This window comes from Prionailurus bengalensis, chromosome D3 (genome assembly GCF_016509475.1).
Source record: "Prionailurus bengalensis isolate Pbe53 chromosome D3, Fcat_Pben_1.1_paternal_pri, whole genome shotgun sequence".
Taxonomy (NCBI): Eukaryota; Metazoa; Chordata; class Mammalia; order Carnivora; family Felidae; genus Prionailurus; species Prionailurus bengalensis.
In genome coordinates, this window is record NC_057356.1 from 46,629,002 (window position 1) to 46,655,411 (window position 26,410).

At 43.3% G+C, this 26,410-nt stretch overlaps 2 protein-coding genes and 1 long non-coding RNA gene across 17 annotated transcripts in view; 1 reads left to right on the forward strand and 2 right to left on the reverse strand.

Moving 5' to 3' along the window:
- Positions 1-3,853, reverse strand: part of LOC122470651 — a 20,337-nt gene extending 16,484 nt beyond the window's left edge. The window contains exon 1 of the long non-coding RNA XR_006293966.1: positions 3,778-3,853. This is a non-coding gene — a long non-coding RNA (uncharacterized LOC122470651). The remainder of the gene's footprint in view (positions 1-3,777) is intronic.
- CABYR (calcium binding tyrosine phosphorylation regulated) lies at positions 3,293-22,953 on the forward strand. 10 transcript variants are annotated; one of them, XM_043558477.1, is made up of 7 exons: positions 3,293-3,316; positions 6,674-6,846; positions 6,946-6,999; positions 17,435-17,785; positions 18,638-18,706; positions 20,883-21,486; positions 22,597-22,800. In XM_043558477.1, exons 2-7 carry the CDS (start codon positions 6,699-6,701, stop codon positions 22,622-22,624), a joined length of 1,254 nt encoding a protein of 417 aa, XP_043414412.1. In that variant the 5' UTR covers positions 3,293-3,316; positions 6,674-6,698; the 3' UTR covers positions 22,625-22,800. The 10 variants fall into 10 exon arrangements, with proteins under 10 accessions (XP_043414412.1, XP_043414414.1, XP_043414415.1 ...); XM_043558479.1 differs by lacking the exons at positions 3,293-3,316; positions 22,597-22,800 and adding exons at positions 3,907-4,016; positions 22,867-22,953 and having other exon boundaries at positions 20,883-21,490; XM_043558480.1 differs by lacking the exons at positions 3,293-3,316; positions 22,597-22,800 and adding exons at positions 3,907-4,016; positions 22,867-22,953.
- Positions 22,954-23,357: 404 nt separating this feature from the next.
- The window catches only part of OSBPL1A (oxysterol binding protein like 1A), a 245,412-nt gene continuing 242,359 nt past the window's right edge, over positions 23,358-26,410 (reverse strand). For all 6 annotated transcript variants that reach the window (XM_043558465.1, XM_043558466.1, XM_043558469.1 and 3 more), the window contains one exon: positions 23,358-24,544. In XM_043558465.1, coding sequence (XP_043414400.1) covers positions 24,442-24,544 — 103 coding nt within the window. In that variant the 3' untranslated portion in view covers positions 23,358-24,441. The remainder of the gene's footprint in view (positions 24,545-26,410) is intronic.

A 26,410-nucleotide genomic window follows, 5' to 3' on the forward strand; every position in this document is an offset into this window, starting at 1 on the left:
AAAATTTATACTGTGCTAAAGAGAGTATCCCCTTGGGGTGTCATTTATTTACATATCCTTGTAGCTGAAGCATGATCTCATATGATATTAATACTTTAATATTTCTTTCAAAATAAAACCTAGGAGGAGCAGCTAGGATGTTGACAGCTTTAACCTACTTCATCTGATTCTGAGGGAATAATTTCTCTGAAAGAAATAATTATTCCTCACTGACTTTGACTAAATTATATTCATGATTCCTCACTTCCAAAGTGTTTTATTCACATGGACTCTTTCTGGTGTGAATCCTGCCTGGATTTTGGACACTAGCCAGAGAGAAAAGATTGCTATCTTACATTCAGTGAATGAGCAGATGCAGAAGCCAAGTAGATGCTTTCTGAAGAAAACATTTGGTGTTTAAAAATATTGGAAGCCTTATTGAGGCTTAAGGGAAGAATATTATGAATTTGTGAAATCTGGCCCTAGCCATTTTGTCCTTGGCTATAGCATATAAGCCAGACTTCCCAGTTAGGGTTGTGGAGCATTCTGAACCCAAAGTTCTTGGTTCAGGTCATACTCACTTGAATTTTCAGTTCAAATATTGTTTGAACTATTATTCAGTATTCAAAGGTTACAGGAAGCCCTGTACTTTAGGATTAAACAAAAACTATTCCTGCACTCACTGCTTTAAAAATTTATTTGTATCTCTCCAGAGAGATTTCAGGATTCAAATAAGTTTGTATTCAGTTCACTGACCACTTTAATAGTCAAAGAGTAGGTCTGTTTATAACTCTTCCTATGTTTGGTGCCGGATAGCCCCTGTGGTTTGTGTGTGTTAACAGGGCCAAAGAGTATGGAGAGTACCTACCTACCTACCTAATGGGGTAGGTAATGATTCTAAAGTCTCTAACAAAAACCACAGTGCAGGTATAGTACTATTAGACTGAAATCTGAGAACATTTTTGAGTTGAGTAATTCATAGCATTTTCTGGTCTGCGTGCCATGACTTAACCAGCCTGTGAACTGTGATCTGCCTAGAAACTTAGCTTGGTGTGACTTGCTCTTTACCCCCTCGTGGATGAAGAAAATAATCCTATAACCAGAACAATTTGGATCTACGTGTGCTTTTTTATGTTGGCATCACTCCTTCCTCATTCCTATTTTGGAGGCTCTTAAATGGATCTTCTAATTTATGAGCGTCAAATGTATTTTTGTATTAGATTTGGCCTATGATGAGAGAAATCTCTATATGTACTCTGAACACATTTATAATTTGTCACAGCTTGGAGGTATGGTCTAATAATGTGACATGTACCTTTCTGGTGTTAAAATATTTAAGATTTTTTTATTAGGTTAGGGTCTGATTTTAGCACATGATAGCTAAGTATTTGAGCAAGTGAAGTATTTCAGATGTCACAGATAACAAGGAATTGTTGAATATTGTGCAAGTCAATGATTATAGAGTTTGTACTCTTATGCTTCTGCCAACTAAAAGGACAGTGCATATTTGATTTTTAAAAGACACACATGTGCGTGTGTGTGGCTATTCCTTTGCTGTATAACTTTCCTAGTTGATTGCTTCCTTAAGCAAATTGTGGTGGCAAGTATACACCTACAGATCTGAATCGATGCAGATACACATTGACAGTCATGTACTGTTTGGTGTTTCTTACATATTTTTGAATTCTGTTGGTGGTATATCTTGTAGAAAAAAAATGGTTAAGCTTGTATCCTCCCCAAGAGATACATAGTAGAGGGAGGAGACTTGGAAGCTAGGAAAGAGAAAAGGACAGCAAGGGTTTGGGAACAGGAGACGGGAAAGTTGATCGATAAAAGATGTGTCTCTTCTTCACTAGAGTATAATTTGCCCAGTGCACATTATAATTGGCTTTCTTGTGAAAACCAGAAAGACTGAGCTCTAGCTCCCAGTTGACCTGGGTGAACTCTGGGTTACGCTTTGTCCAGCCACAGGCCAGTGGCTTGCAAATTTTAGTTGTACAAATTAGCCCTCCTTTGAGAATCTGACTCAGTAGCTATGAGGTAGGGTTTAGGAAGGCATTTTTAACAAGCTCCTAAAAATGATTCCAGTGCAGGTGGTCTAAATTAGAGCAACACTACCCTAGGTTATCATCTTTTGGTAAGTATTTAGTAAATCTGAGAGAAGAGCCAAACACAAACCAAACATATAGCAAGGTTATGCTCAGAGAGTGTATTATCATGGGGCCACTGAGGAAATGCTTCTAACCCATTGGCTTCCTAAAGTAGGAGATCCCTGAGTTTTAAAGGATGTAGTCAGGTGAAAATGATGACTAGAAGAACATCTCAGGCCTTGGTCTTGATGAGCAAAGGCACAGAGGTGACAAACAGTATGTGTGTTCAGGCCAGTTTCGAGTCAGGTGGGAACGAAATAACATTTGAATTTTGCAGAGGTCACGCCAAGAACCTTGAACTTCCATGAAGTAAGGATGGGGAGCATTGAAATGCAAAGCAGAGTATCATTTTGCATTTAGATCCCTAGTGACTGAAAGGACAAGAAGAATATAAAACCACCTGAAATCATTAAGAGTTCTAGAAATCAAAGCAGTGAATAGTGGTTTGAAAATTTTTGGTTAAATGTTTTCACTGTAACAATTTGCCTCTCAGGGACTTGGACAAAAGAGTCATTGATGAAATGTGGAAAGAGGACATGCATTGCAGATACTCTGCACAGTACCTAAGACCTGTGTGTCCAAGGTGGCCTGCCAAGATTAGGCTACAGAAGCATAAATCCCAAAGATGCCATAAATGGGGTTTGTACTTGGGGGTTTTAGAAGGTTTCATTCTATCTTTGATAGTTAAATATATTATGAACGAAACCACCAAAAATCATGACAGCTTCATTTAACTTTTATCCACCAAAATGGGGCCTGGGGCAGTGGCCAAGGACAAGTACCATCTGCAGACCTATCATCACAATCTAAAATTAGCATTTCTGCTTTCAAAGTGCAATCTTCAGGAGAAGAGGGAGCCTGTGACATAATGAGCACTCAGTAACTATTATTTGGAAGATTTAGTATGTGTAGAAAGTGCTCTGTACAGCATAGATGGAGACTGGTGCCCTAAGCATTGCCTCTTAAGAGCTCTGGAAGCCTTAACTGTTTTCTGAATTTTTTTAAAGTGTTTTTTTTTTTAAATCATATCTATGCCTTGAAGATACTGTTTGGTTGATTTACAATGATTCTTGTTTAAATATTTGAAAACGAATTACGTTGAAGCCCGTTTGGAGTTTGGTCATCATGATTATGGCGGCAGTTAATGCCCAGCTCAAGAATGTGAGTTTGAATGGGTGAAGGAGCAGGTATTTGAAACGAGTCTATGTGCCTTTCTTTACTTTGGTCTGAATTGCAACCGGTTTCTGGTAGTAGGATTTGGGGAGGGTGGGTTGTGTCTGTATTGCCAGATCCGAGTTACAGAAAGTGGAAGCCTCAAGATTATTGCCAAATTCTCTTCCCACCGGTGATTTTCTCAAAAGGGAAAGTACTGTGTTGCATAAAATTATTCGTTCTCTTCAACATTTTAGCATTATGTATACCGTGACAGACTATTCTTCTAAAAGCTGGCTGAAAAGAGAAACATTGTGGAGGAAGGGGTAGTGCGAAGAGGCGAGGCGGCGACTGCAAGAAATGCCATAAATCTATTTGTTTCCTTCTACACCAGCTCTTATTTTATGATGAGCGATGAAGTGGAAAGGCCGTAGCCTTGAGCGACTTCTGGCGGTTTGGAAACGGCAGTTTGTATTCTAGAAAAGGCAAAGCCCACCTGCGTGTCTGGCCCGCGGAGTTGGAGCCTTTGTCCTTTGCGGCTCCCCATTGGCTGAGGATGCTGAGGCTCCGCCTCCTTTCCTGACCGCGAGCTCCCAGCAGGAGGGAGGAGCTTTGTGACGCACTCCCTGACGTCCACAGGGCTATAAATACCCAGCTCAGCGCCCCTACTCCTTCAGGAGCCGCCGGCAAGGGGGCAACGAGGAAGCTTTTTATAGCGTAGGCGGAAAGGAAAAGGTGGGGGAGTCTGGAGAAAAGACCCCCCCCGCCTTGCGGCCCAGGAGGCGGTCACGCCCTCAGGGCGCCTCTCGCGGTGGGCTCGGTGGATGGTTGTTCCAGTGCTGGGGAAGACGGAGGGCCCCCGGAGTGGGAGGCCCGTGGGGAAGGGCAGGCTCACAACCGTGGGTGTGGCGGAGCTCCGGGAGTCCCGGCGGTGGGTCTGCCACCTGCGCCTCCTGAACTAGACGCGGAACCGGGACGCCCGCTCTCCGTTTCGCTGCCCTTCCCACCAAACCCAACGGCAAACCAAGCACAGACCCCAACGTAGGTCTTGAGGGAGCGGTGTGTATTGTTGACGTTTCCTAAGGCTCTGAAGCCCGCACTCCCGCATTCTCAGCCTACAGCACCGTTGTCCCGCTCAGGTGTTAGCCCTGGGGGAGTGGGTAAAAACGCAAGCTCACAGTTCAGCACCAGGGGTCGGGGTAGTAAAAGAAGTTTTGGACAAGTAACCTCTAAAGGAGAGATTTGGGTAGAATTAAGAGGTCGGTTTTAAGCTCTGTGTGTGTGTGTGTGTGTGTGTGTGTGTGTGTGTGTGTGTGTGTGTGTGTCTGACTACCCGTCGATGTAGTCCTGCTTGGTGTCGCAGTATTTCTCAACTTGCTCAGGACAATTTTTCTCATGGGACTGTGTTGTAGGACGTACAGCATCCCAGGTCTTGGGGCACTGAAAGGCCTCGCACACTTCCAGAGTGTGGAGTGGTTGGGGGCGCGGCATACCGCCTGCGCGGAGAACCAATAGGATCACTGTACGGCCGTTCTGTCCACGGTTGGTGGCAGCAACTGCCAACTGCCTACAGAAAGGGTGTTTGGGTAGCTCCATCATGGCTGCCGGTAAGCCGCTTTTCCAAACGTGACTTATCGACTCACACTGGGGTGCAAAATGTGTACTTGAAAAAAAATTATATACACATGCACACAAAAATAGCCTATCTGTGGATCATGCATACAATTAATGCCTACATCCCTTAACGTTTAGCTTGTAGCCTGCCAAAGCTGCACTAGTGGTGTGGGGTTGTTTTGGTTGTTTTTTTGTTTTTGTTTGTTTTTTGCGCACTAGTGGTTTTTTAAAGATAGTTTAATTCAGTAAAGGTCAAGTTGACTTAAACTTTGAGAGTAGATTTTCATTAAAGGATTCAATACACTTAATTATATCCTCAAAAGATTTGCTTTGACCAACAGAGATTCATTTTTTTTCCCTGACCTTTGGGAAGATGAAACGTGCTTTTAAATATTCAGCATTTTGTTATGACACACAACTTTTTATTAGAGGTTGGCTCCTTATATAATTGCTGTAACTAAACCCTGCAACTTAGCTCTATGAAACTCGTTACTCGACTGTAGGGATGTTGTTGACATGATTCATTATATCCCACTATTCCCCTCTTTATGAGGACCTGGGGGAGAAATTTCTCCTGGGACTCGGTGTTCAGAATGCCTCTTGAGTCTCCCGGGCAACTGATTTTTTATCTCAGAAACATGAATCATTTAACCAACTTTTTCCTATTTTGTGATGGCTGCCTGGTAGCTCAGGGGCTGATTTGACACGCCATCTCCATCAAAGTGTAGGATGTATGGTTTGCATGGGGATACTAACCTTACCTGTGGCTTCATCATATTTTTCCTACCATGATTTTTCCCTTACCATTGAACTCCTTTCCTTAAATAGTTACTTCTGTTCTTTACATGTATTTATAAACCTCCTGAAATCATTTGTACAGTGAAACAGAACACACACACACACACACACACAGTTTAGGATGGCAATCTTTGCAACTCTTGAGCATTACAGGTTGGACTATGCAATACCCTTGTTACCACTTAAAATCAGAAAGGCGGCAGAAAGGGGAGAGAGGGGAAGACTAGGGCAGAGGTTAAGGGAGGATAGGAGAAAAGAGAGACATGCATAGGGTAGTGGGTGGTGTGATACCACAAGTAAATTATACCTATTCTGATTGTTAAAGCAAAGGCTAAAAATTGTATACTGAAAGACGGTCAACGTGTCCAGGGATACATTTAGAAAAATGAGGAAAAAGATGTTTTCTTATACCTATTCTGATTGTTAAAGCAAAGGCTAAAAATTGTATACTGAAAGACGATCAACGTGTCCAGGGATACATTTAGAAAAATGAGGAAAAAGATGTTTTCTTGTAGAAACTCTATTCTACAATTCTATCTGATGAAGGTACAGAGAAAAAGCCAGTGCCCATGTAATTTCAAAGGATGTTTAGACACCGATACATGAGTTTAATTTATCTTTCTTGAAATTCTGCACAAAATATTTACTAAATTTTACAGAAACAAGTTTTGTTTGGTTGGTTCTTTGTTTTTACTATTATCCTAGAGTTCTCACCAGGGCTTTCCCCAGGGGGTTTAATAGTACTACTATATTGCTCATCTGCACATAATGAGCTATTGTGTGTGTGTGTGTGTGTGTGCGTGCGCGCGCGCGCGCGCGCGCACTCACACCTGTGTGTTAACTACCATTAAGAATTAGCCCACTTTGCTAGAACAAATGCCTAGAAATTAGAACTAAAGGTAATAATTTCTATAGGAGACAGATTTGTTGTCAGAAGCTATCATATACTATTTATAAGACCTTGTTTTTCTTCATTATAGTTGATATTACAGACATCCTGCCCAAATGATTTCTTCAAAGCCCAGACTTGTCGTACCTTATGGCCTCAAGACTCTGCTCGAGGGACTTAGCAGAGCCGTTCTCAAAACCAACCCACCAAACATCACCCAGTTTGCAGCAGTTTATTTTAAAGAACTCATTGTGTTTAGAGAAGGTTTGTTATTCCTTGAGATTATATATTTGTTGCTTTGAAAAGGAAGGCATTTTAAGTTGGGAATTTGATGTATCTAATTTCCTGCATTTATTCCTTCAGGGAATACTTCTCTGGATATAAAAGATCTCGTTAAACAATTTCATCTGATTGAAGGTAAGTATCACAAGTAGTAACAGTTTAATAATACTAGTTATAAATCATTGCATCATTACTAGCATACATTCAAGCTTCAGAATCATGCCCATAAATATTTTGTTTAATTATACTGATGTTTGTTTAATCACAGTTTAATTTTTATTATTGGATCTTTTTTTTGAAGATTGGAAACTGACATTTTGGAGGATTTTAAATCTTTAAAATACAAACATAGGAAACACTCATCTTCAAACCATTTGGTAAAATGAGACCTAGAACAGTATGTATAAACTATGACTCAGACCCTTCCTAATGTCCTCTATCTTTAAGGAAGTACAGTGAACTTTGAAGAAAACTGGATGTTGTAGTAATAGATGCACTACTTAGGAAAGTTGTATAAACACTCTTCTTGGAAGATATTTTTATTAAGAAAAAAAACATCTTTTTTTCTTTTTTCCTCCTGCAGTTCTGTTGGAGGGCAAGAGATCAATTGTCACTGACCATCTTTTCTATCCCAAGTTTTTCATAGAAAGTGGTCTTCTCCAGCCCATCTCTCTGACATAGGGCTGTACAGGGCTTTGAAAAATTGTGTTTTATGTATATGTGTAAATGTCTAGGTGGACGTGACCGCATGAAACTGCATTGACAGAGGAGCACCGAGAAAAGTCAGATGGGGAGTAAGAGAAAAGCATAGTTACATGGTGACAATTTGGGTGGCTCACCAAAAGCAAAAGGGTGATCCCAAGGACAGGCATGCATATCTAAAAGAATGGTAAGAAGAAGCTTTTGGCAAAATTTTGTGGAGAAAATGGGAGACTCCCGGGCAGGGAGAGAAATAACGAAGTATTTTTGCTGCTTTAGCTGGCCAACATTTTGGAATGACTGTGGAGAAAGAAAAGGTAGGATCAGTGAGTTTAAGCCACTTTTACACTCTACCAGTTTGGTGATGCCAATAGATAACATAGTCAAGATAGGGAGAAGTCAGGAGTAGGATCTAGGAAAATGTAAAAATCATGAGGGATTTGGGTCTATGGCGAAAGACCCAAAACAGAAAATGAGATTAAGGCTAGCAAGAGCCAGCATTTGAAGGGGCAGGAGAGTCCATTGCTGTGGTTCAGGAATATTTTACTATCTAGCCTGGCTTCTTCCCTGCAGGGTCCTGAGGACATTCCCAGCTTACCATGAGACACAGGTCTGGGATTTGCTTACTACCAGCAGGACATACAGACAAGTGCAAGAACCCCGACAACTCTCCCCTTCCCTGTGAAGCTTTCTCTTTGTACTCGTGCTGTCTATACCAGGAGCTATGTTTGAGAGGATTGGGATTGTGCAGGCTTACTATGTTTGAGAGTGGTGATAAAGTCGGTGAATCTTTATGGTGGGAGGTAACTAACTGGTAGCTCTAAAAAAAAATTTTTTTTTTTTAATGTTTCTTATTTTTGAGAGAGAGAGTGCAAGCAGAAAGGGGCAGAGGGGGGGTGGGGGGACACAGAATCCGAAGTGGGCTCTAGGCTCTGAGTTGTCTGCACAGATCCCGACGTGGGGCTCGAACTCCTGAACCATGAGATCATAACCTGAGCTGAAGTCAGATGCCCAATTGTCTGAGCCACCCAGGCTCTTCTAACTGGTAGCTTTTGAGACTAATTTGTTTACTGAAGAACTTACCCACCATTCAGCTTAACAAGTGGACTAAATTAATGTGCATTACTTTAATTAACAGACTGAATGGCTATAGACCTAGACTGCTCTTTGGCAGTAGGGTAGAAATGAACATTGCTTATTCTAGTTTACTGGGGAGATGGGAAGGTAACATGAAGATATGACCAGAAAATATATTGATTTCATTGTTAACTAATAGCAGTTTGGCTCATTTGTCTGCCTTTTATTGTTGTATCAACTGGTTTATTAATGGAAAACAGTGTCCATTAACTTGGGTCCTATCGTAGAGACTGCATGAGTCTGTGTGTATCCAGGAAAGCATCACTCTGGGCTAAAGAGGGACTATCTAGGGATATAGAGGCAGTTTCCATTTGGTAGGGCATTTCCTCCCCTGAATGACATCCTCCTATCTTCTAACTGGCTTAATTCCCCAAACGCAATTCCTGTGGGAGTGCCAAGTACATTTGGCTGCATGGTTGTTGGGTTCTCTACAATAAAAATGTAGGTAGAACAAGTGGCACCTTCTCCTTTAGACAGACTTCCCTTCTGTGGATCCCGCTGTTGTATATGGTGGCACCTATAGTACCCTACATGCTCTCTTGGTCCCAAGGATTGTGGCTCTCCCAAGATTTCAGCGATGTGCAATATGGAAAAGTGGACCATTCTTTGAGGACCATGTGAACTGACCCTTACTTTGGTCTTTCAGTCTCTTCAGCATGAGGCTAGGTCAACCTAAAGGCAGTAGAAGGTATTAGCGCTTGCTGATGTGGGGCAAAGGCTAACTCCCATCCCTAATGCATTGGTCCCACTCACCTCCCAACTATCAGATGTGACTGTGAAAGACATTGGTTTTTGTCTACAGTACATCCTTGCGCATACCCTTTTATTTGAACACTTCATCCTGGATTTTTCTTGGAAGGAGGCCCATTTTTGGTAGCTTCTTTATAGGACAAACAGGGTTCACCCATCTCCCAGTGCCTTTAAAAATTCATACAAACTCAGGTGATGGAAGAGGTGGGGAGGAAAAGTACCAGATACGAAGCAAACTTTTCTCACTTCTCTGTTGTGTCTCATCATTTCCTCATTTTCCAGAGCCTAGGACCTATGGGATAGTCCCTGACTGTCCAGGCCTCCACTGTGGCATTTCACCCATATATGCCTATTTCCAAAGCAGTTCATGCTGTGAAACTTTCTTGGACTCCCTTCCTGTTTTTTTTTTGTTTTTTTGGTTTTTTTTTTGCAATTTGATTAAATAGATCTCACTACCACATGAATCCATGAAAAGTGCCGCAATTTTTCAGTCTTCTCAGGAGTTTCTTTGTTAATAGAGATGAATCATTAATTGGGGGGATTTTAGAAACTCAGCTGTATTTTAAAGCAAAAGAGTTGTCTTTTAAGTTCTACCACTTAGTATATGGTAGGAAAAGAAAGGAAAAAGGAATGGAATCATTGAGTACAGGCTTGCCTTGGAGATATTGTGGGTTTAGTTCCAGACCACCACAATAAAGCAAATACTGCAAAAAAAGCCAGTCAAATGAACTTTTTTCATTTCCCAGTGCATATAAAAATTACGTTTTATACTATACTGTAGTCTATTAAGTGTGCAATAGTATTATGTCTAAAAAAAGTGTACATACCTTAATTTAAAAAACTTTACTGCTAAAAAAATAAAATAAAATGAATTAAAAGGTAACTACCATCTGAGCTTCCAGAGAGCTTGATGGTTGCTCTTGATGTTGATGGCTGCTGACTGATCAGGGTGGTGGTCCCTGAAAGTTGGGGTATCTGTAGCAATTTCTTAAAATAAGACAACAATAAAGTTTGCCACATCGATTGACTCTTCACAAATGATTTCTCTATGGCATGTGATGCTATTTGATAGCATTTTACCCACAGTAGAACTTCTTTCGAACCCCAGTCAGTCTTCTCAAACCCTGCTGCTACTTGAGCAACTAAGTTTATGGAATATTCTAAATTCTTTCAACAGTCTTCACCAGGATTGTAGACCATCTCAAGAAACCACTTTCTTTGCTCATCCATAAGGAGCAACTCTTCCTCTGTTCAAGTTTTATCCTAGACTGCAGCAATTCAGTCACTTCTTCTGGCTCCACTCCTAATTCTGGCTATCTTGCTGTTTTCACCCCATCTGCAGTGACTTCCCCCAGTGAAGTCATGAACCCCTCAAAATCATCCATGACTTTGGAATTAACTTCTTCTAGATGCCTATTAATGTTGATATTTTGACCTCTTCCCATGAGTCACAAATATTCTTAATGGCATCTAGAATGGTGACTCCTTTCCAAAGGTTTTCAACTGACTTTGTCCAGATCCATCAGAGGAATCATTATCTTTTGCAACTAGAGCCTTAAAAAATGTATTTCTTAAATAATGAGATTTGAAAGTTGAAATTATTTCTTGATTCATGGACTGCAGTATCGGTGTATTAGCAGGTATGAAAACCACATTCACCTCATTGTACGTCTCCATCAGAGCTCTTGGATGACCAGGTACATTGTCCCTGAGCAGTAATATTTTGAAAGGAATTTTTTTCTCTAAGTGGCAGGTCTCAACCCAGAGTTTAGGGGGTTTAAACTCTAAACCCTCAGTTTATTCAGTTAACCGGGGCGCCCGGGTGGCTCAGTCAGTTAAGCATCTGACTTTGGCTCAGATCATGATTTCGCAGTCCATGAGTTCGGGCTTCATGTTGGGCTCTGTGCTGACAGCTCAGAATCTGGAGCCTGCTTCAGCTTCTGTGTCTCCCTCTCTCTCTCTCTGCCCCTCCCCTGCTCATGTTCTGTCTGTCTCTCTCAAAAATAAACATTAAAAAAAATTAATAAAAGTAAGTAAATAAAATATTCAGTAAGCCATCGTGTAAATGGACATGCTGTTACCAGGCTTTGTTGTCCCATTTATAGAGCCCATGCAGAGTAGATTTAGCATAATTCTTAAGACCCCCAGGATTTTCAGAATGGGAAAAGAGCATTGGCTTCAACTCAAAGTCACCAGCTGCAGTAGCCCCTAACAAGACAGTCAGATTGTCCTTCGGAGCTTTGAAGGCAGGCATTGACTTCTCTCTAGCTATGAAAGTCCTAGACAGCATCTTCTAATGTAAGAATGTCTCACCTACATTGAAAATCTGTTGTTTAGTGTAGCCACCCTCAGTAATGATCTAGCTAGATCTCCTGGATAATTGCGGCGGCTTCTACATCAGCACTTGCTGCTTCCCCTTGCACGTTGATGTTATGGAGACGGTGTTTTTCCTTAAACCTCATGAACCACCTCTGCTCGCTTCAGACGTTTCTTCTGCAGCTTCCTCCTCTCTCAGACTTGACAGAATTGACGAGAGTTAGGACCTTGCTCTGGATTAGGCTTTTGGTCTAAGGGAATGTTGTGGCTGGTTGGAGCTTCTATCCAAAACACTAAAACATTCTCCCTATCAGCAATAAGGCTGTTTCGCTTTCTTATCATTCATGTGTTCACTGGTTTAGCACTTTCAATTTCATTTAAGAACTTTTCTTTGCATTCACAACTTGGCTAACTGGTTGGCATAAGAGTTCAGCCTATCTCAGCTTTCACCATGCCTTCCTCACTAAGCTTAATCATTTTCTAGCTTTTGATTTAAAGTAAGAGACATGAGACTCTTTCTTTCACTTGAGCACTTAGAGGCCATTGTAGGGTTATCGGTCGGCCTAATTTCAATATTGTTGTGTCTCAGGGAATGGGGAGGTCCCAGCAGAGGGAGAAAGATGGGGGGAACAGCCAGTCAGTGGCCTTGCTTAACAGGGTTGCCACAAACCTTCAGTTTGTAAAAAAATGCAATACTTGCAAAGTAAAATAAAGTGCGATAAAATGAGGTACCTGTACCTGTTTTGTCCTAGGTACTTACAATATATTTTGTCAATTAAGACACCTTTATAAGTAGGTAACATCATTGCAATTTTACGTGAGAAATCTGATGCTTGGGTGTGATTACATAACTTGTAAGCTTCTAAATATTAAGTAATTGGTAGAGTTGGGATCTAAACTGAGATCTTCCTAGAAGCATAACTCATGCTCTTTCTACAGTAAATAGCATTCTAGGATCCCTCTGGAAAAACTTGAAATTCTTCACCTAAAAGAGTGAAGGGAGAGGAATTTCAGCTCCCTTTCCCCACAGTATCTCCTCCTCTTTCACTTCTTCCTCCATCATGTTGTGCAGACCCTGAAGCCAGATTGTGCTAGTTGTCATTTTTTCAGCACTCAGTGAGGAGGGTGGGAAGCACTTTCCCGTTCAGAGCGGTAAATGTAATCTCAACACCACTATCACCTTACATCCCCCTAAGCTTCATTCAGTCCGGTTTCTAGTATCAGCCTTGTCCTGCTTCCGACAAAGGCAGGAAATAACAAACTCTTCTGAAGAACCAAGGAGGCCTAGCCCACCCTGAGTTAACCTGTTAGCTTTTCGTAGTCATCTTGGACATTCTTGGCTTGGCCATAGAACAGTAATTACCGTCATGCACTGTTGTTGATCTTTGGGTTCAATTTCTATGCAGCACCACAGCAGTTATGTGTATCATTACATGTTGTCTTGAGCTACTTAATCATAGCAAACATTTATGAAGTTTTTAGTTTAATTCTTAGTTTTAAAACCTTTTTTAAGTTTGTTTTTGACAGAGACAGAGCTTGAGCAGGGGAGGGGCAGAGAGAGAGAGGGAGAGAGAATCCCAAAGAGGCTCCACGCTGTCAGCACAGAGCCCGATGTGGGGCTCGAACTCACGAAACGGTGAGATCATGACCTGAGCTGAAGTCAAGCATTGGAAGCTTAACCAAGTGTGCCACCTGGGTGCCCCAATTTTTAGTTTAATTCTTGTACCAAATCCTATTCTCATGCATTATTTTCATGGTTGGTTACATATACTTGTAGCTATTCTCTCTCATTAAGTAAATGAGAAATGTATCAATTTCAGGACAGCCTATACTAAATTTTGTGAAGCCCTGGTGCTTACTCTGCACTTTCTGGGCATTTTTTTTTTTTTCAAGTAAGGAAATCAAGCTACACTGATGCCCTAAGCAGGGATGGGTGATGTGCCAAAATGATCTTTTTATCTCTCCAAGTCTTGTATTTGTCTAGACAGGGTGGTAAAATTTGTACCAAGGTAAGAATTACATTAAGTTGAAAAGGGTTCAAATGATTCTGTGGTGGTGATGTAGGGAAGGGGGCTTGGGTCTTTTATGCTTTTACACTGTGTTAACATGAATCAGTTGGGGAAATAGTCCATACTAAAGACGGCAAACAAATCATTGAGCCAATGATATAGTCAAGAGTTGGGGTCAGACTAGGGGCAGAAACAGAGCTAATTAGGATTGAGAGAGGAAGCAGATATGGCAAACCAGAAAATTAGGACAAGGAGGTCAGGGACAGCAGGACCCAAGAGTCAGTACATGAAGGGAGAACATCTTTGAGAAATGTATCGCTCTGCTAGTCAGGAGCCTTGATAGCTCCCTATTGTTCACAAAATCCAAACTCTTTGGTGTTGTAGGGATACTTTTGCAAAAATATTAAACTCTACTATACATGATTTCAGATAGCCTCTGATTGTTCCTGTTCACTCCGTTCATGTCTACGCATTGACGTATTCACTTACTTTAGGAGAAAAGGCGAAAATAGCTAGAGCAAGGAAGTCGTTACTCCGTACTGAGTCTCCCAAGTTCATAGCAAGAAAGCTAACACTTAGGAGTTTTGCAGGAACCTGTTTTTGTTGAGAGAAGATCTTGGACTTTCCAGAGTGGAATTTTAATTTACAAGCCAAAGATTCTGGTAGAGTCAAGTTTATATTTAAAATTTTTTAAAAAATTTTGTTTTTGAGAGAGAGAGAAAGAGAGAGAGAGGGCGGGAGAGGCAGAGGGAGAAGGAGACACAGAAATGGAAGGGGGCTCCAGGCTCTGAGCTGTCAGCACAGAGAGGATGCAGGGCTTGAACCCATGGACGGTGAGAGCTTGACCTGAGTCGAAATTGGTTGCTTAACCGACTGAGCCACCCAGGCACCTTACAAGGTTTTATTTTATATATGCCAGGGAGGAGGGGGGTGGGTGGGTAAAGTTAGGATATAAGCTCATCTCCTGCTGCAAAGGGAGGGGAAATGAGAAGTCCTTCCTGGCAATGGGGCTGTGGTACTAGGGCGTGCATAACAATTGCCAGCTGAGATCCAGAGCAGTTATAAGGAAGGTAAAATCTCTGATTGGAATTCCCTAAAACGTGAACAAAACGCTTGCTCTTTGTTTTCCTGGGTGCCTCTCAGAGAAGCAGTGTCATTAGCACCGTTTAACATAACCTATGCTACATTCAGCACCTCCACCATAATTGTAATTGTGATCAGACATTCAGTAAGTATTTGTTGAATAAAAAATTCTATTTGAAGCAGTAGATTAGAAATAATGGAGAATCTTTCTCAGATGGGCCTGAGATAAGATTTCTGATGCCCCAGGATCTGCATGTGGCTTTTAGTTGGTGCAGATGTGTTTCGATTGTCCCAGAGTGCTGAAATCGCAGGGCGTCGGGCTGAGAAAAGTGCAGTTACTCAACCTGCCAGCTGGGACTGAATCAAAATTGGCAGCTAGGCCTCAGAGGCTAAAGAGGAACAAATCAGGAAGGGCTCTCCCAGTCCTTGAGTGAAGTAACAGGCCACATTTTTCACAGGGTGGAAATACTTCAGGAAATACAGCAAAGTCAGAGACAACGCCCAGAGCACAGGCAATAGGTGCTGTGCCTCCACCAGAGGTCACAGACAGGTGGCAGGAAAGGGCTACATGGGTCAGAACCAGAGCTAACTCTCACATTCACATTCCCTCTTTAGAAGCGGGAGAACCTTCGATAAAAGAGTGATACCCCAAAAGGGTGAATAATTAACCAATTAACCAAAGGAGACTTTTAAACTAGAAGGGATAAATACTTTAAACCTAGATCAACTAAATTTTGCCATGTAGAAATGAGCATTTTAATGCAGAGAAAGTAATGCTTTGTGACAAGTCTGTCATAGTGTGTGAATTTTCATCCCTTTACAGGCCCCTGAATGCAAACGCAGCTTCCTGCAATCTGCATCTATCCTGCCTTTGCAATCCTCGCTCCCATTAAGTACAAGACAGTTTGTTGTCTTCTGAGTTTTGCTTTATGCTGCTCCCCTCTCCAGGAGTTCCTTTCCACCTTTCAAGTGCTACATATCCTTAAAGCCCAATTCATTATTTCATTTAACAAATATGTACATTCCTACCCACTGCCAGATGTTGTGCTAGGTGAGATTCAGTGGGGGAAGGAGAGAGTTCACTTTCAGCTCTGATGGAGGGGCTGGTATCACACCTAGCCTATCAACAGCCATAATGCTGAAGAAATTGTACAAAACAAAGTCCAGTGCCTGGATACTTGGGAGAAGAGATTCACAGAAAGTGAGCCCCTCATTCACCCTCGCAGCATTTTTCAAACTCTTGCACAGGGAAAGCGAGGCCAAGCAGAGAGAGCGGAAGTGTCCCTGGGAAGAGGAAATGCAGAAGCAGAGTTAGGGGCTACTAATATGGCTAGGATTCAAGCAACAAAGTATCTGAGGGAGTGTTTGCAGAGAAGAATCCCACCCCCCCACCCCCATAAAAAAACGCAAAGCCCTTTTCATTGGGGTTGCTGGCCAACCCCGAGCCGCTTGCCTGTGGAGTACGGCTTGGGGCTTAGCCGGGAAGAGCTGGGGGGAGACAGGCAGCTGAGTGGGGGGGTTTGAGAAGTAGTGTGCTGTTGGTGTGGGGGAGGTTGGGCCCAGCCGAGGTGAAGAGACTTGTGAAACTCTGGCCATGCAGTTGAGACTCCAGGAAGGTCAAAGCCAAGGAATAATAAATCTTGTGGGAGGAGTAACAACAAAACTGAAACACACTTTGTGCTTTTCCTGCAGATAGCATTCTGGTATTAGGGAAACATTTCCCCAAGAGAGAATCCTCAGTGCGGCAAGCAGATGTGACCGCGTGCGACAAGGAAGGGCCGGGGGGGCAGGCAGATGCGGAGATGAGGAAAGGGGCTCACAGCAGTTTTCCAGTCCTAGGAGTTTCTGCACGTCGCCAGCCCTCTCGCCATCCCCAGCCATGGGAACTTCTTCCTGCCCGAGGACTCACCGAGTCCACACGTACACATGGGTCCAGAGTTCTCTCTCGGCCCCTCTTGTCTGGGTCAGTACGGCTTGGCCTGCATTATCACATCTTGCCAGCAAGATCACTACCATTTTTAGGCTAGACTAGACGGGGCTTCCTAACATAGAAGTGTCCTGTAGTCAAGTTTTCCGATTCATCGTTAAATTTTATATATGCATTTTCTTAAATTGAGGAATGCCTTTATTAACATGACAGCATTTGTTTCATTAATAAGCTATTCCATCAGCTGAAGATGAGGTCACTTACTGCTCGGGTTGAAGTCTTGCCCTCTGCCCTCTGGTTTTGTGTAGTAGTTTAGATCAGAAGCTTTTTCCATGGAGGTTTTCAACTCAATTCTAGGCAGTTATGGTCTTTTCCCTGACGCTGACCAGCTGAAGTGGTATCTGATTATGCGTTTTGTCACCGTGCTACTCAGGGTCACTTAGTTCTGAGGAGATGAACTGAGGGATCTTTTGAGTGGATCAGGACAGGGAAGTTTCATTACCCACACGAAATCACTGATGTTGGGAAATAAAGCAAACTCTTTTGTACTCGTGTATGTACTGCCATCTGTTCTACATGTTACTGCTTTAAAATTTGGTGGCAGGTGGAGGGGGACACACGCTTATTAACCCATCTGGCTGTTTGTTAGTAGAGAGATGGTCAGAAGGAACGACACGAGAGAAGAAACCAGAATGTGTAAAAGAACCGGTAGGAACATCCATAGTTTCCCACGAACGTACACGGATGGAAAAATCTACAGACACAGAGGAGGACAATATAGCTGGACCACTATTCATCAGCAAAACCACTCAGTTCCCATCAGTTCATGCTGAGCTGCTCCCAGAGCCCGAGGAGACGTCCGAAGGCGCTCGAGGCTCCAGTTCAAAGCCAACTACCTCTAAGGCTATGAGCCCACCGTCGTCACCGTCTCCGGCAGCTGGCTCCCCAGAGTTTGCTTATGTCCCAGCCGACCCAGCTCAGTTTGCTGCTCAGACGTTAGGTAACGTTGCATCTATTCATTCTGATCAGTCTGACGTGTTAATGGTGGATGTGGCAACAAGTTTGCCTGTGTTTTCCAAGGAGGTGCTCAGCTCAGAGGCTGCCGAAGATGCCGCGGCGGCCACTCCTGCTGTGTATTCTGCAGAGGTGGTGGCCCTGCAGGTTCTGAGCCAAACATCTGTCCGTGTAGATTTGGGTTCTGAATCTAAAGACGATGACGCTGAGCCATCAACGGCTTCCTCATTCCCCTTGCAGGATGAACAAGACCCTCCTGCTTACCATCAAGCTCCTGAGGTCCCTTTGCAGGCTGATATTGAGGTCACATCATTCGTTCATATATCCTCTATCTATAACCATGAGCCTGTGACTGAAGGAGTCACTTATGTCGAGCAAATACCAGAGCACATAGTTATCCCTTTCAATGATGACGTTGCTACTCTTAAAGAAAATCATCAGTCATCACCCTCTGGTCCCATTCCTGTAGCACTCATGAGGGGCTCAGGCAAAGCCGTAGGTTCTGGAAAACGTGCACAGTCGGAGGAAGACGCAGAATATTCCTCGGTGCAAATGGAGGCAGAAGCAGTTCTGTACTCCAACACCTCCCTGCAAGGTCCGCCTGCACAACTCCAGGATGCAGAGGGCTCTACCAATGCAGTAGGCTCTGAAAAATCTTTGCACCTTGAAATGCAGTTTACTGCTCTAGTCCCTGGCAATCCTGGGCAGGAGGAATCCGGGGAAAACTCTGCCACCCAGGAGATGGAGGCCACACTTGCGCTCTCTGGGGAAGCTGCCAAAGCAGGGAGCTTGGGTGCATCTGTAAGGTCATCTGGTGGTCCCCCCATTCCTGTTCCAGAAGGTCTTACTGAGCCAGAAATCGAACCAGAGTGGGAAGCAGCACCCGAACAAGGTTTGATGGAGCCAGGTAAGAAAATTAGATGCTGACAAAATTAAAGATTACATTTCAGGTGCCATCTAGATTTCAGGTAACCCCTAGGTAGGCTCCCTACAGATGGGTTGAAAGACTTTTAAATAGTTCTTAAAACGGCAAACCTACGTAAAGGCTTTGTTGAACTTGAGATTTTACTCTTACAAGATGAGTGATTTTAAAGTGACATCACCAAAGCTTGGCCTCAGAGTTTGCTCCACCTGGCACTTTTGGACACGGCACAGGTAGTGAAGAACCCTAAGAGCCAACTGTCAGGCCCAAGATACGTGAGGTGGCCGCGGTGGTGTTGGTTTGCAATTCCTCGCTTGTGAACGTAAACTCCAACCGCACAACGCCTTCCGGAGGCTGCGGCCTGTGGCGCGTCAGGGAAATGGTGGTGTGTTGCCCTTGCTTTCGCGCTGCGGCAGGAGAGCTCTGCAAACGGGTGTGGGGAGCTGGCCTGGCCCCGGCCTACTGGCCCAACGGGGGGGCTTCACGCCTGGATGGCGAGGACAGGTCAGGCCCAAGTTCTGTCACACGGGAGAGCACGGAGGACCACCGGGCACTGGCACTGCCGAAACGACTGGTCTCCTGCCAGCTCCCTTGACGGGTGCTAACACCCTGCTGCTTTCGGGGCTGCTGGATCTTTCGGGGGCTTTCCCGTGACACAGACACGATTTGACCTCTCTCTCCATCTAACTGTGGCGTTTGGTCCGCCCCGCCCCCGGCCTCCTGTCTTTTCCCTTTTAGGGACGGATGGGTCATACAGGAGCCAACCTCCCCCATTCCTTTTGCAGAAACACTCTCAGCTGCGGCTCTTCCCAGAGACAGAATGGTCAAGTGTTACCAAAGCAGGTGTTCGGGGATCAAATTCTGTCTGGCAGTGTGACAGGGTCCTGCACAGCTGAGAAGGCAGAGGGCAGTGTTGGGAGCTGGCATGCAGGACGGGCACTACACTTGTGGCTTATGCAGCACTGGCATCCCGAGTGACTGTTTTCAGGGCCTCGCCCTTTCTAAAGCACTACGAGGATATTTCAAATGGAAGACTGGGCTTGTCCATGTTTTTAATTGGCTTTGCAGAAGGATCAATTGACAGTATCTGAAGCTACTGAAAACTTACCAGTTTAATCATGTGCATAGTGTTATTTTCTGGGGAAGAAGAAAAGCTACACTGGGGATACAAGGCCCAGGGCTCACAAGGTAAACTTAGCACACTCTGGGCAAACTCCATCAGGAAGGAGTTTCGCCCCCGTTCAATCTTCTGCGACTCAGCTCTCCACGACAGTACGGTCTTCACTAGGCAAGTCAAACTTGACATCATAGATTCCTGGGGGTTAGATGGATGGCACTCCCTAGACCTTTTTTTTTTTTTAATGTTTATTTATGTTTGAGACAGAGACAGAGTGTGAGTGAGGGAGGGGCAGAGAGAGGGGGAGACAGAGAATCTGAAATAGTCTCTAGGCTCCAGAACCCTACGTGGGGCTCGAACTCACCAACCGTGAGATCATGACCTGAGCCCAAGTTGGATGCTTAACCGACTGAGCCACCCAGGCGCCCCTAGACCTCTTTTTTCTTAACCCCTCTGAGACCAACAGGCCTCATACTGTCACCTAGGACCTTTGACCTCAAGCCTCGCCTAAAAGGGGTGCTCTCTGGGGTTCTGAGTCCTAGATCATGAGATGATTGTACGTGGGGACAAATTAATGGGAGATGATGGTGCCTGTGAAGGGCCAGAGATAACTGATAATGTAATCAAAAGATGCCCCATGCAGACTTTAGTAAAGAAAAAGTCACTCTGCAGCTGCCTTAACACTTTTTCAGTGGCTTCACACGCCCTTCAGTTGATTGTTTTGGTAAAGTCCTCTCTGAGGATGCTGTGACAGCCACATCTAATGGGGCTGTCCCTGGAAGCGGCACTTAGCATGAGATTGCTTCTTTAGCCACGACTCTAGTGCCCCTGCCGCTTGCTGTCCCAACACTGTTCTCGTTTTCCAACTGGACAGAACCGCTCTTTCACATTACCAAACACTATTTAGCCCTCTCTCTAGCATGCTTTATGGCACATATTTACTGCTCCAGCTGTTTATATGTAAACTTATAAAGACATTTCTGTGCATAGCGCCTGGTACAGAGACCAAACCTTTAATGCCTGCAAATTTTTTTTTTTTTATAGCCATAGCAGCAAGCGAAGCAGGACAACCACCACCATATTCTAACATGTGGACCCTTTATTGTCTAACTGATATGAATCAACAAAGTCGCCCATCACCGCCACCTGCACCTGTGCCTTTCCCCCAAGCAACCCTCTATTTATCTAATCCTAAGGATCCACAGTTTCTGCAGCAGCCACCGAAAGTTACTTCTCCAACTTACGTGATGCTGGACGACAGCAAGAAGACCAGTGCCCCACCTTTTATTTTAGTAGGCTCGAATGTTCAGGAAGCTCAGGATTGGAAACCTCTTCCTGGACATGCTGTTGTTTCTCAGTCAGATGCCTTGAAGAGATACACTGCAGTCCAAGTACCCATCGCTGTTCCTGCAGATCAGAAATTCCAGAAACATACCCCAAACCCCCAGAATGGTAGTCCTCCGCCAAGTGGACAAGATGTCCCCAGGCCACAAAGCCCAGTTTTTCTCTCTGTCGCATTCCCAGTAGAAGATGTAGCCAAAAAAGGTTCAGGATCTGGTGACAAACGTACCCCCTGTGGAAGTTATGGTATTGCTGGAGAGATAACCGTGACCACCGCCCATGTCCGCAGAGCAGAAACTGGGAACTGGTAGGTGCGTTTTCCTACCATAATGTGTGGGCCTTGGCTTGCTCCTAGTGTTTGATTTGCTGATCTGGAGGTTGAGGTGTTTATGAAAATTGCATTGAGATATGCAAGGAGTTGGTGTATACTCAAATTTGATGAGGTTACTATCTCCAAGTTCATTGCCCCCAATTGCTAATAAATGCACAGTGTGTGTACTGCACCGTGAGGACTCGGTGCCTAATACATGAACCAATCCACTCGATCACCTTGGGAATATGGGTTCTTCATCTAGCCCCTGGAAGATACTAGAAAAGGGGTAGATTTATAAGAAGACATTCCGTAGGAACTGTATAATCCAACTGGTGTGTTAAGGGGTGGGTCAGAGCAGAGACAAGACATGAGCACTGGGGACAACTGGAGGGAGATAAGAGATTGTGTGTAGAGCAGTATGTTTGTTCCCTCTTAGAGTGAAGATTTATAGATTTACACAGTAGGAGTCTGGAAATGCCCTGAAGAGCCCAAACTGGAATGAACTGTGGATAAGACAGTTTTATCACTCACAGATCATCTTTAAATTCTTTACCCAGTACTTAATGCCACGTCCTGTGCTCGTCCCTCCTTCCTGAGGTGGGTAGGCAGGGCAAACCAGGGACCTTCCCACTTAGTGGGGGAAAGCACCAGAGTTAATTACACCATGTGAAGTAGGGTGAACCAAACAAGATGCTGACAGGGGTTCAGGCCCAGATGCAAACTGGCCACTGAGTGAGTGCAAGGAGCCAGCCTTGTAGAGACCCCACAGACCAGGCCTAGGGCTTGAAAGAGCAGGAGTCTGAGACACCCCAAGGAGGCCAAAATGAGAGCGGCTGGGAAGAGCCGGGACAGCACCTAAGAGGACGCTGGAGCTGTGAAGAGAGGACCCTGTGAGTCAGGGCCCCTGTGTCCCTAGGAGAGAGACTGGGGTTAAAAGCTCAGTAGGAAGCCAGAGCTGGAGGTCACTAGAGGGAGCAGAGACACGAGTTAAGGAGGTATAATGCAACTGTTAAACCCACACCCCCACGAGTTCTGCTCCTTAAAACAATTTGTGGGAATTTCAAGCTGAACATCTGATGGGCAAAAGCTACATTTCCTTCACAGGCAGGTTCGAATACTACATCGCATTTAAGGAGACAACTCGGTTATCAAATCTTAGGCCTATGTGCCCTTATTCATCACCCCCTTTGTAGACTTTTAGCAGAATTGTCAAAATGGCTTTCTCAGCATGAAATGCTGGGATATTTCGCTGCAAATACAGGTAAATGAGTAGATAAGAATTTAATGACAGGAATGCAGACCTCGTATTTCTGATCTGCCGTTCTTTTTGTTCATTTTCATGATTAAACAATTCACTGTTTGCATTCCTAACAGATGCCAGTAGTGACGCCATTTGAGTCAACGTTCAAGGTGGAGTCTGCCACCCCGTGTAATTTGTCAATAAACTTCATGCAAGCATAAGGCCTTGTGTTCTCATTTTGTAATTCAGGACAACCGATTACAGAAGGCCATAAATCTTTGCAGACTTGCAGAGCCTTTTCCAACTCTGTATATACACCGTAGAAGAAAAAACTCCCACTCTATTAACACATCTCCTCACACATTTCCTAGGTGGCATTCCCACTTGGGAAGTCCATGTTTGGTGTGCACACCAGGGGAATACAGGGGGCACCTCAGTGTAATACTGTATTGACCCAGATAACACTCCCCAGTGCTGACTGCCTCCTGAGTCTGTGCTGGTTAGCTCTGTGGCCCCGCGGACGGCAGGACCACGAGGGCTCTGTGCACGGGCACTCGATAATTTAGGATCCTACCAATTGCCAACATCAGTATATTTGAAAGTTTAAGAAACCACACTTTTGGGGAACATTCTAAAGCCTTTATTTAGCATCAGGTAGATTATTTCATTGTAACACTTGTTGTTAACTTCAAGACAGCAATTAAAATAATTTACTGGCAGCTACCTAAAGCCCCTTGGAGCAAGATCTCAGTCCGGGGTTGGGTGGATAAATACCATTAGATTAATGTACCCCAATGAAAGGGGCAAAGCTACTGTATAGTAGGTCTCCATACAGATTTTAAGTACACGGGGGCCTTACGTACTCGCAATGCACAAGACCCCCTATTGTATAGTTTGGTACTTATAATACATGAGTGCAACTTCACGTCTCAGGTGGCCTTTGCCACAAAAGTTGAAGCATTTATAAAGGTTTGTCATTATGTAATGATGGTGATTAGAATCTATTTCTAGGGCATTTTTGTGAACTAGATTTTATATGAATTTTCAATTCAAACACCTTTTAATTCTAAGGACCATGATTACAGAAAATTGTAAAAGTAAATTCAGAGCACTAAAATACCTTTTCCAGTTTAATTTTTTAGAATTTTCAAATCAGGAACAAGTTTTTCTTTTTGGAAGTGGGAAGAGGTAAAATTGAGAGGATTAGTACGAAGAAAAGCCATCTTTTTAACGTAGTCTTTACACAATGACATAACCTTCTCTACATTTGAGCACATTAACATTGTATAGAAGAGTTCTAAACATTTCAAAGTCACATCTAAAACATTCAAGCATGACAGCATAAAAATATTGAAAATAACTTGATTTGGGACTACTATATAATTCCATAAAGCTAAAGTTACAGTTGGGTATAAACTTTCAGTAGATATGGCAACAGCAACCATAAAAAGCATTTTCTCCACACAGTTTCTCTTACCTCTCTAAAACAGTGTTCCAAAGAAGTAAGTTTGGATAGCAAAATTACCCATTTTTCCTGACTTTCCTCACCAATATCACCTCATGCCCTACTTTTGTTGAGTGAAATGCAAGTTATCTCAGAGCAGGTTTTTTCTTTTTTTAAAAGATGAGTAGAAACCAAGGAAAAAATTTAAAAACATAGGTTTAAGACTTATTTATAGATTAGCCAAACACCCTGACTTGTGTGCATTTTAATAAATGTCAGGCAAATTGAAGTAGTTTCTGTCCCAGTAGCTGCCCGAGTAAAGCCAGTCCTGTGCTCCATTGTAGGGATTAGGACCTTGATGGAACCACCTGTTTAAAAAGAAAGCACAAGATTGATGGGGGAAGCTGAAATCACAAGGTACCTGCCACTTCGCCCTGAGTTACGGATTTCCAAAGAGACTTTTAAAGAAGTCCTATTGTTTTTAGAGACCGCCTATATACTATAGAGAGTAGGAGTCCAAAAGATATGATACCACACAAAAAGTTCGTGAGTCTTTTCACAGCATTCAGCAAGAGTACTCAACAGAAGGAGGATCTTCTGTCTGGTAGGATAAGAACAATACTATTTGTCTAATTGTTCACTCTCTAGCCACATTATCTTCCACCAGGAGACTTTTTTTTTAAGGTTTAAGGAATTAGGACAAGGAAACGAACTTTTATGAACTTTGGCAACATACCAGAATAACAGGTAAGCTACTGGCTTCAGAGTTGATGCCCCGTAAACTCAAAGCAGAAGTGGAATGTCAGAGAAGTCTGATTTTAAAGACCATGATCTTTCCAATCTACTGTGCCACACCTAATCTGCTGAGACTAGCATCACCTTCCTAGGTCTCCATTTTCTCCAGGCTAATACGAATTCTTAGGTTGCATCTAGCGGTTAACATCCGTATCTGTCTTTTCTAGTTCTGCACAGAGATGCCCTAATCATTTTCTTACCCTTTAAAAAACATCACATCACTGTTTCCGATAGCCCCAGCGTTCTTCAGGTACTTGCTATGCTCAAAAGGTTCACAAATTTGTGTCACATTAAAAAAATTTTTTTTAACAAAATGAAGTTACATGTGTTGGGTAAGTCTCAAACGTCCCTATTATCCCTACAGTAGCACAAAATACTCTAAGAGAAAAGACTGCTTCAGATTAGGCAGATTCCTTGGAGGACCACAAAGTAAATGTGCATTAGACCACATTTTCTAGAATATTAATATCTAAATTCTCTATTCAGTTTTTGGGACTTTTTCCTACTTAGAAAATTTGAGTCTACTTTAAATGATCAAGATAGATCTGATTTGGTTAAGTTAAGCAGACTGGAAATATAATTTAAAAACCTGTTATTTGATCAAAGTCACAAAATTCTAACAGTATGAAGTATATAGTTACACACCTTTTGGTCTCAAAAGTCCAAGCAGTAAAAGCACTTTTGCAGTTAGGCTTAGCAAAGTCAAGCACTTCAGAAAAGCAGGAAAATCCAAATCAAGTAAAAAATAATTTAAAAACTAATCCAAGCCTCAGGCCACAGTGCCATGGGGTAAGCCCAGTTCTCTGAAGACCAGGACTGCAAGCTCCCCTTAGAGCCTGCCTGCTCTTGGACGGGGTCCGAACGCCACACTGGAGATGAGCACACCTCAGAGTCGACGGTCTAATGCATGGGATTAGAGTCTCCCCCTCAACCGCTAGCTCTAATTTTGAGCACTTGTGTCTGGAAACCTCTGCTCACACACAGAGACCACAAAGTCCAGTTAATTTGTCCTAAACTCACACATTTTAGGCACAGGTCACATGGGAAGAGGAAGGTAAGATTTCTATGCTTTTAGTATTTTGGAGTCTGCAGGTCTGAATCAGGAACATAGCATTCTATAAAATGTGAATTCTGCATGATGCTCAGATGATCAGGGAGACAGCCTCATCAATTTTTTTGGCCTCATCACCCGCCTCCCTCCTCTTAAAAATCCTCTCTCACGGGTCCCTCTACCTCCTCCCTGTACCACACTGATTTCCTCTAGGAAAATAGGTCACGATTATAAGCAGGCCTTTTCAAAAGCAGGGGCCATAGCTGACAGCCAAAAATTTGGGAGCCTATCCTCTCTTCGAGTGAAACCAGTATTAGCAGGAATGCCAGCTTTTAGTGCGGAGGGATTTGAGACGGATTTTAATAAGTTTCCGGGTTTGATAAGTCTG